At 42.1% G+C, this 10,508-nt stretch overlaps 1 protein-coding gene across 1 annotated transcript in view; it reads right to left on the bottom strand.

The window, feature by feature from the left end:
• Positions 1-8,054: 8,054 nt before the first annotated feature.
• CCDC83 (coiled-coil domain containing 83) overlaps positions 8,055-10,508 on the bottom strand; it is a 112,604-nt gene continuing 110,150 nt past the window's right edge. The window contains exon 11 of the mRNA XM_074014992.1: positions 8,055-8,715. Within this exon, the coding sequence (XP_073871093.1) occupies positions 8,554-8,715 (162 nt within the window). The 3' untranslated portion in view covers positions 8,055-8,553. The remainder of the gene's footprint in view (positions 8,716-10,508) is intronic.

Raw genomic sequence — 10,508 nt, 5'->3', positions numbered from 1 at the left:
TTAAGGTAACAGCTTAAGATTTTTCAGCCTTTCTCTTTTAATACATGAATTTAAAGTTACATATTTATCTTTAAATCCCTATTCGGGGATTCAACTTCTTCCTAGGTTAGTCTTGGGAGAGTGTATGTGTCCAGGAATTTATCCATTTCTTCTAGATTTTCTAGTCTATTTGCACAGAGGTGTTTATAGTATTTTCTGATGGTAGTTAGTTTGTATTTCTGTGGGATCAGAGGTGATATCCGCTTTATCGTTTTTTATTGTGTCTATTTGATGCTTCTCTCTTTTCTTTTTTATTAGTCTGGCTAGCAGTCTATTTTGTTAACCTTTTCAAAAAACCGGCTCCTGGATTCATTAATTTTTTTTTTCTTTTCTTTTTTTTTTTTTTTGCCATGGAGTCTTGCTTTGTCGGAAGTCTGGAGTGCAGTGGTGCGATCTCAGCTCACTGCAACCTCCGCCTCCCTGGTTCAAACCATTCTCCTGCCTGAGCATCCTGAGTAGCTGGGACGACAGGCACATGCCACCACGCCCAGCTAATTTTTATATTTTGAAGGGTTTTTCGTGTCTTTATCTCCTTCAGTTCTGCTCTGATCTTAGTTGTTTCTTGTCTTCTGTTAGCTTTTGAATGTGTTTGCTCTTGCTTCTCTAGTTCTTTTAATTGTGATGTTACGTTGTCGATTTTAGATCTTTCCCACTTTCTCCTGTGGGCATCTGGTGCTATAAATTTCCCTCTAAACACTGCTGTAGCTGTGTCCCAGAGCTTCTGGCACATTGTGTCTTTGTTCTCATTGGTTTCAAGTAACTTATTTATTTCTGGCTTAATTTCGTTATCAGTAGTCAATCAGGAGCAGGTTGTTCAGTTTCCATGTAGTTGTGTGATTTTGAGTGAGTTTCTTAATCCTGAGTTCTAATTTGATTGCACTGTGGTCTGAAAGACTGCTTGTTATGATTTCCGTTCTTTTGCATTTGCTGAGGAGTGTTTTACTTCCAATTATGTGGTCAACTTTAGAATAAGTGTGATGTGGTGCTGAGAAGAATGTGTATTCTGTTGATTTGGGGTGGAGAGTACCGTAGCTGTCCATTAGGTCCACTTTGTCCAGAGTTGAGTTCAAGTCCTGAATATCCTTCTTAATTTTCTGTCTCGTTGATCTGTCTAATGTTGACAGTGGGATGTTAAAGTCTCCCGCTGTTATTGTGTGATAGTCTAAGTCTCTTCATAGGTCTCTAAGAACTTGCTTTATGAATCTGGGTATTTCTGTATTGGGTGCATATATATTTAGAATAGTTAGCTCTTGTTGCATGATCCCCTTTACCATTATGTAATGCCCTTCTTTGTCTTTTTTGATCTTTGTAGGTTTAAAGTCTATTTTATCAGAGACTAGGATTGCAACCCCTGTTTTTTTTTTTTTTTTTTTGCTTGGTAAATATTCCTCTATCCCTTTATTTTGAGCCTATGTGTATCTTTGCACGTGAGATGGGTTTCCTGAATACAGCACACTGATGGATATTGCCTTTTTATCCAATTTACCAGTCTGTGTCTTTTAATTGGGTCATTTAGCCCATTTACATTAAGATTAATATTGTTATGTTTAATCCTGTTATTATGATGCTAGCTGGTTATTTTGCCCGTTAGTTGATGCAGTTTCTTCATAGTGTCAATGGTCTTTACAATTTGGTATGTTTTTGCAGTGGCTGGTACCGGTTTTTCCTTTCCATATTTAGTACTTCCTTCAGGAGCTCCTGTAAGGCAGGCCTGGTAGTGACAGAATCTCTCAGCATTTGCTTGTCTGTAGAGGGTTTTATTTCTCCTTTGCTTATGAAGCTTAGCTTGCCTGGATATGAAATTCTGGGTTGAAAATTCTTTTCTTTAAGAATGTCAAATATTGGCCCCCACTCTCTTCTGGCTTTGTAGGGTTTCTGCAGAGAGATCTGCTGTCAGTCTGATGAGCTTTCTTTTGTGGGCAACCTGACCTTTCTCTCTGGCTGCCAGTAACAATTTTTTCTTCGTTTCAACCTTGGTGAATCTGATGATTATATGTCTTGGGGTTGCTTTTCTCGAGGAGTATCTTTGTGGTGTTCTCTGTATTTCCTGAATTTGAATGTTGGCCTGTCTTGTTAGGTTGGGGAAGTTCTCCTGAGGAGTGTTTTCCAACTTGGTTCCATTCTCCCCGTCATTTTCATATAGTTCCATATTTCTTGGAGCCTTTGTTCATTCCTTTTCATTCTTTTTTTCTCTAATCTTGTCTTCTTGCTGTATTTCATTAAGTTGATCTTCAATCTCTGATATTTTTTCTGCTTGATTGATTCTGCTATCGATACATGTGTATGCTTCACAAAGTTCTCGTGCTGTGGTTTTCAGCTCCGTTAGGTCATTTATGTTCTTCTCTAAACTGGTTATTCTAGTTAGCAATTCTTCTAACCTTTTTTCAAGGTTCTTAGCTTCCTTGCATTGGGTTAGAACATGCTCCTTTAGCTCAAAGGAGTTTGTTATTACCCACCTTCTGAAGCCTACTTCTGTCAATTCATCAAACTCATTCTCTGTCCAGTTTTGTTCCCTTGCTGGCGAGGAGTTGTGATCCTTTGGAAGAGAAGAGGCATTGTGATTTTTGGAATTTTCAGCTTTTTCATGCTGATTTTCCTCATCTTCGTGGATTTTTCTACCTTTGGTCTTTGATGTAGGTGACCTTCGGATGGGGTTTTTGTGTGGAGGTCCTTTTAGTTGATGTTGATGCTATTCCTTTCTGTTTGTTAGTTTTCCTTCTACCAGTCAGGCCCCTCTGCTGCAGGTCTGCTGGAGTTTGCTGGAGGTCCACTCCAGACCCTGTTTGCCTGGGTATCACCAGTGGAGGCTGAAGAACAGCAAAGATTGCTGCCTCTTTCTTCCTCTGGAAGCTTCATCCCAGAGAGGCATCTGCCAGATGCCAGTTGGAGCTCTTCTCTATGAGGTGTCTGTTGATTCCTGAAGCTGTGCCCAATGTCGCCCCTTCTCCCAGGTGCTCTGTTACAGGGAGATGGGACTTTTTTCTATAAGCCCTTGACTGGGGCTGCTGCCTTTCTTTCAGAGATGCCCTGCCCAGAGAGAAGGAATCTAGAGTGGCAGTCTGGCTACAGCGGCTTTGCCGAGCTGTGGTGGCCTCTGCCTACTTCAAACTTCCCAGTGGCTTTGTTTACACCGCGAGGGGAAAACTGCCTATTCAAGCCTCAGTAATGGCGGATGCTCCTCCCCTCACCAAGCTTGAGCGTCCCAGGTTGACTTCAGACTGCTGTGCTGGCAGCAAGAATTTTAAGCCAGTCGATCTTAGCTTGCTGGGCTCTGTGGGGATGGGATCTGCTGAGCTAGACCACTTGTCTCCCTGGCTTCAACCCCCTTTCCAGGAGAGTGAAAGGTTCTGTCTTGCTGGCATTCCAGGCACCACTGGGGTATGAAAAAAATACTCCTGCAGCTAGCTCCGAGTCTGCCCAAACGGCCACCCAGTTTTGTGCTTGAAACCAGGGCCCTGGGGGTGTAGGCACCTGAGAGAATCTCCTGGTCTGCAGGTTGCGAAGACCATGGGAAAAGCAGAGTATCTGTGCCAGAATGCACCATTCCTCACTGCACAGTCCCTCATGGCTTCCCTGACCCCTTGTGCTTCAGCCCCACCTTGTTTCAGCTCCTCTTCTGTGGACTGCACCCACTGTCTAACCAGTTCCAGTGAGATGAGCTGGGTACCTCGGGTGGAAATGCAGAAATCACCCACCTTCTGTGTTGATCTCACTGGCAGCTGCAGACCAGGGCTGTTCCTATTTGGCCATCTTGCCAGCCACCATATAATATTATTCTTAAAGTCCTAGCCTACTGACAAATAGCTGGATCATCTGTGGGCATGCCTTGTTTGCTTTTCCTCCTGATTCTTAGTCTTATTTTCCTGCTTCTTTGAACTGTACATGCACACGCACACACAGGTATAAAGTTTAGTGTGCTGAACATTGTGTATACAAGGTGCATAGTGTCTGGGTTGGTATTCTTTATTCCCCAGAGAAAAAGAATCTATCCTCTGTAAGTTATATTAGGTGAGGGGAAAATCACCTCAAACCAATCAAGAATTGAGTGGGGGAATCGAGAGGCTCTGGTGAGGAGTAGGTGCCATGTGCAGTTGGTGAGTGAGGAGGGAGAAGGGAGGGAAAGAGAGGAGAGCGAAGAAAAAAAAAAGAATTGAGCTGGGTCAGGGCTAGTTTGCCGTTTTACTTAGATTCAGTCCACCTCTGCTCTGAAATCTCTTGAGAGTGATACCTTTTAGTTTCAGGGCCCACACGTACAGAATGAAGTATTCCAGGTGTATCCATGTCTCTCTTCTCTATTGACACTCAGTCCCTAGGTTATGTCATTTAGGTTTTCATGGCTTTAAATTCAGTTCTGGGCTGTTGATTCCCAGATCTGAATCTCCAGCCTTGACCTTTCCTAGCAGGAAACAAAGGACACATTCAAACAGGATACCTGGAGAAAATTTAACAAAGGCAATATATAAAAAGGTGTGGGCAGGATCAAGGAAAACCAACAGGAATGGTAACATTCCCTGGGGCTATCAACAGATGGGAACTGTTCCACTCCTGGGTCTAAAGGGGCAGAGGGAGGGAGCACTTACCAGACCTAGAGAGTAGCTATACTGATTATTTCTTGTCTGAGATGATTGGGACCAGAAGTGTTTCAGGTTTCAGATTTTTTAGGATTTTGGAATATTTGCATATACATAAGATATCTTGGGGGTAGGACCCAAGTCCAAACGCAAACTTCATTTGTGTTTCAGATACACCATATACACATAACCTGAAGGTAATTTTACATACTGTTTTAAATTATTTTTTTGTGCACAAAACAAAGTTTTTACTGCAACCCATCATCACATGAGGTCAGGTGCAGAATTTTCCACTTCTTCTAGCATTGTGTCAGTGCTTAAAATGTTTCAGATTTTGAAACACTTTGGATTTTGGATTTTCATATTAGAGATGTTCAACCTTTGTTAGGTGAGCCTTCCAACAGGAATAGTGGCCTTTGATAGAGGGACCCTGCTAATCTACATGACCTGGTAGAGAAAGAGCTGGGGGAAGAAATCTCACCCTTCTCACTTTCTTTGATCTCCTGCTAAAAACTCCCATTAAACAAACTCAGTTGGAGGTTAGAAGCAAAGGACATTGATGCAGTCCATAAAGGTCACCATTTGGGACACAGAGATAAGAGTAGAGAGTCGATCTGGAATGGTCAAACGGAAGCACACATATATGCAACAATTTTATATTCATGAATGTCTAATAGGTATCTCAATAGATGGATATGTTAGGGAATGGAGTAGAGTGGAAAAGAGGCCTGTGAACCAGGTGCCAAATTAAAGATTATGGAGAAGAGTGATAAGAAGAGTTAGAAAATTATAGCAAAGAATAGTAGTAGAGGGTGACATATATACTGAGCTTCAAAAGGCGTGTTTTTACATAAGACTGGTGGAATTGTGGTCTACAAGAGGCATTGCATTGGCGAAAGCATGTAAGCCCCACAGAATGTGGGGGCAGAGAAGAATCAATACCATCCACTAGAGAGGGCTACAGGGGAAGTGAGGTCTTTCTGGGGAAAGCCAGGTGCCAGTCAAAACCAGAGAGTAAAAGAAATCTTCAACAGGCTGGGCGTGGTGGTTCACATCTATAATCCTAGCACTTTAAGAAGTTGAGCCAAGAAGATCACTTGAGCTCAGGAGTTTAAGACCAGCCTAGGTCACATGGTAAGACCCTCCCACCCTCCCCCCAACACCATCTCTACAAAAAATAAAAAATTAGCTGGACATGGTGGTGAGCTTCTGTGGTCTCAGCTATTTGGGAGGGTGAGGTGAGAGGATCCCTGAGAGGCTAAGACTGCAGTAAGCCATGATCATGCTACTGCACTCCAGCCTAGATGACAGTAAGACCCTGTCTCAAAAAGAAAAGACACCTTTGAAACCGCCTTTGCAAAATTATGACCGAGACAGCAAAAGAGATCTAATTTAATCGACTCCATCTTGCTTCTAATCTCCAAGCTGTCCTTTTCATTCTTGGGCAGAGGCCCAACTAACTTTGGGAAAAACTTAGTTTATAGTTTAGAACAAACATGATAACAGCCCTTTCCCAAAGCAGACCTCCTTCTTGCCTACAGAGTAGATTGCATTTGTAGGACTAACATTAGCCATAAGATTAGAACTTATGGCTTAGGAGTCATGCAGCTGGAGGTTACAAGATTCTGACTGTCTCTAAACTGCTCCTAAGATCAGTGCTTGAGATATTTTGCAGACCCTGCACATGATGAATCAGCTGGCACTACCTAGATTGATAAACTGGCTCATCTGATCTTGTGGCCCCCCCCCACCTAGGAACTGATTCGGTGCAGGAGGACAGCTTTGACTCCCTATGATTTCATCTCTGACCAATCAGCACTCCCGGCTCACTGGCTTTCCCACACCTACCATGTTGTCTTTAAAAACTCTGCTACCCGAATGCTCAGGGAGACTGATTTGAGTAATAAAAAAACTCTGGGCTCCCGCACAGCTGGCTCTGTGTGAATTACTCTTTGTCTATTGCAATTCCCTGTCTTGATGAATCGGCTCTGTCTAGGCAGCAGGCAAGGTGAACCCCTTGGACATTTACACCTTCAACAGTGGCGTTTGTCTTGTTTATTGATTTTTTTAGAGGTTATGGTTGGAAGGTTTGGGAGAGAATGGGAAGAGTCCAGGAAAGCACTGAACACAATGGAGATTAAAGTACAGGAGAGGCTGAGCAGTGGCTCACGCCTGTATTCCCAGCACTTTCGGAGGTTGAGGCATGATGATACAGACCTGCAGTCCCAGCTACTCGGGAGTTTGAGGCAGGAGGATTGCTTGAGCCCAGGAGTTTCAGGATGCTGTGAGCTATGATAGTGCCACTGCACTCCAGCCTGGGTGACAGAGTGAGTCCTTGTCTCCAAAAATTAAGTACAGGAGAAACTCAAAGGTGTTCAATTGGTGATGGTACTACCACGTAACACGACCAGTGTTTTTGACTTCTACAATGAAGAGTGTTAAGGTAGCAGCATTTGAGATTGAGGGAGCAGGAGTGCTAACATCCTGCAGGCTCAAGACAGTGCCACGCAATTGTCCTTACTTTAAATGCCAATAACATCCCCCACTGATGATTAATTAATCCTTATATCACTAAAGATTACAGAAATATGACATATGATGGTATTATCTGGTCTTGAGGATCCAAATGGAATGCTGATGTCACATCCAGGTAGTCACAGTGTCTTTGGCTTGTGGTAGCCCTGAAAGAAGTGGTATTTTCTTGGGATAGGAACATGGTGGTTTAGGCTAGATATAGCTGGAGGGAGGGAGTGCTCCCTATCAGTGGATTTTTTTTTTTTTTTTTTTTGAGACGGAGTCTCACGCTGTTGCCCAGGCTGGAGTGCAGTGGCGCGATCTCGGCTCACTGCAAGCTCCGCCTCCTGGGTTCACGCCATTCTCCTGCCTCAGCCTCCTGAGTAGCTAGGACTACAGGCGCCCGCCACCGCGCCCGGCTAATTTTTTGTATTTTTAGTAGAGACGGGGTTTCACTGTGGTCTCGATCTCCTGACCTTGTGATCCGCCCGCCTCGGCCTCCCAAAGTGCTGGGATTACAGGCTTGAGCCACCGCGCCTGGCCTATCAGTGGATATTTTTATATGACAAATTAACACTCTCAAGTTTGTTAACATTCATTTTTTATATTCATTATAAACAGGGTGATATGGTTTGGCTACGTGCCCATCCAAATCTCATTTTGAATTATAGTTCCCATAATCCCCATGTGTCATGGGAGGGACCTGGTAGGAGGTAATTGAATCATGGGGGCAGGTTTTTCCCATACTGTTCTTGAAGTAGTGAATAAGTCTCACAAGATCTGATAGTTTTATAAATGGGAATTCCCCTACACAAGCCCTCTCTTGCCTGCCACCATGTATGATGTGACTTTGCTCCTCATTCGCCTTCTGCCATGGTGGTGAGGCCTTCCCAGCCATGTGGAACTGTAAATCAATTAAACCTCCTTTATAAATTACCCAGTCTCAATTATGTCTTTATTAGCAGCATGAGAACAGACTAATACACAGGGTTAAACTAAGAAGAATTGACTTGAATTACAGACTGGCTGTCTATCACATTGAGCATCCTCAGAGGGAAAGATGTGTAGACAATGCTATACAAAGATTTTCTTAGAAACATTTCTAATGGAACTATTTCATATTGGAATTGCAGATTAATCAGTGAATGTTTTGTGTGTGAAAAGGAACCTCAGAGACTACCTTGAAACTACTGTCATGCTTCTGAATACTTCAATGTAGAAATACAAAGTGTGCTTCCATTTTGGTCACTCATACCATGCAAGTAAATGAATAGCTGAATACCTTTGATTTTAAATGTAATTATGACCTTTAGAAATAACAGCTGGTTTAAAAATGAGCCAAAGCATAAGTAAAATGGGCAACGGATATAGTTCAGTTCCCAAAAAACATTTATAAGAAAACGTTGTGTTTCCTTTGCAGCTTTCAGTCTTAGAGAAAAGACTTCATCATCTTATATGTGATGCGACTTTCCGGGCTCCTGACATCTTTATAGAGTTTGACTGGAATTTCCTTCTCTTGAAAATGAATGGGCATTTTCTTGCTCTCCACACTCATAAGCTTCACTCCCAGGGGGCCCAAGTTTACATAATCCTATGGTGAACAGACACAAAAAAGAATAGGAGAGGTGATTCAGCAAATTACCAGCTTTGATAGATTAGGCTTGCTTTATTACAGTTGGCCTTTATCTGACAGAGTTCATTGCCCCCTAATTGCCTGATGCTGTGTAAAACATGAAATATGAGAGCTACTATAAATGAGAAAAAAACAAAACACTCAGTAAACTTATATACCCAGTAAAGCATACACAGTAGGAAAGATCTCCTAAAAAGCAGAGAGCAAGGCTAGAAAGCTTGTCTCATAGTGGGTTAATGGGGGAGGGATGCTGGCTATAGTTAGTGCAAAACTACCTACAGTCTGTGAAAGGAAAATAAAAACATGGGACCCCAATTCACTTTGCCAAAAGGAAAAAATTAAGCTGAAAGCTGAGTCATGTAAGCAACTGCCTTTCCTTTTGTTCCTAAGCAGATACATACAGATAAAAGGTTAACTATCTCCACAGGTAGCTACTCTATGTTCACCTGATCTTTTGTAAAGTGTGAGGTGAATACATAGTTGATGGTTCCCCTACCTGCTCCTTTTCTCTTGCAATATGTGGATGACTATAACTTCCTGCTTTCCCCTCCAGCCCACTTTTCTCCTCTAAATATTGAAGGCCTCCAAGTCATCTTTGGAGACAGGCACAGACCACACACTGTTTCTGTGATTTCGAGGTGTGTTTTTTTTTTTTTTTCTCCCAGGTATTATCCTTAACATTGGCAAAATCAACTTCTAAATTGATTGAGACCTGTCTCAGCTACTTTTGGTTTACAAGTCTAAGATATCAACAAACAGAATTAGAAGTCTAACTGACATGAAATCCATAGCCAACCCAAAACTGGGTGGACAGAGCTCACGCCCTACCCAATGTCCCTTCCTCCAGGAAGTCTCCCATGCCATAACTCTTGCTTTTTAATTCCTTCGACACATCACTTTAGCAAACCTCTCCCAGGTGTTGACTATATGCCAGGCCCTGTATCAAGTGCTGGGGTGCAATGATAAGCACAGACTGATCAGGGACACAGGTACAGGTGGTCTGTTTACTCTTATATGGTAATTGTTGATTTTCTTACCTGTCCTCTACAAGTCTATAAGTGATTTGGGTGCAAGGCCTGGTGTATAGGCATATTTGAGATTTCATTTCTTGCTGTTCTCTCCCTTAAATGCACAAGCATTTAACAAGGACCTGGCATGTTGTGGGGTTCTCAATAAATATTTATTTGAGTTTAGAAGAATCAAATAATGAAAAAGGAAGGTGATGTCTTATTTCTCAAAATACATATAATTCTATTTAGCTTTCAAAATATGTAGTTGTGATAAATGAAAGATAGGAAAAAAGCAAGTTGATGGAGACCTACCACGTATTTCAGAATCACTGGGAAGAGGATTCTCAAGTGATACACCATGGCCACAGCAGTTTGACCACATCAAAAACTTTCATGGAAAGTAAGGTCTTTCATTCAACCAAATGGTATGCAATTTCGGGATTTTGTAGACAACTGTCCACTAGCCTGAGATCATCAAGACATACCAGGAGTCATGATTCCAAGATACTCATGGAGGTGTTTCAGTGCTAGAGGAACTAGAACTTTAATCTTTAAATAATCACTTGATGGCAGCAGGATTGAATTGTAGTTAGTTAAAATGGTTTGTGTTGGTTTATTCAGTTTCTTCTGCTTTCTTATATCATTTTTTCCACTACCAGACTTTAAGTTCTAGGAGAGCTTTTAAAGTACCAAGAGGAAAAATAACAAGGGATGGCTATGGAAGTAACTGGAATGTACTAG

Source organism: Macaca fascicularis, chromosome 14 (genome assembly GCF_037993035.2).
Source record: "Macaca fascicularis isolate 582-1 chromosome 14, T2T-MFA8v1.1".
Taxonomy (NCBI): domain Eukaryota; kingdom Metazoa; phylum Chordata; class Mammalia; order Primates; family Cercopithecidae; genus Macaca; species Macaca fascicularis.
Note: the sequence above shows the minus strand (reverse complement) of the source record. Positions and strands in the feature narration are given on the sequence as shown.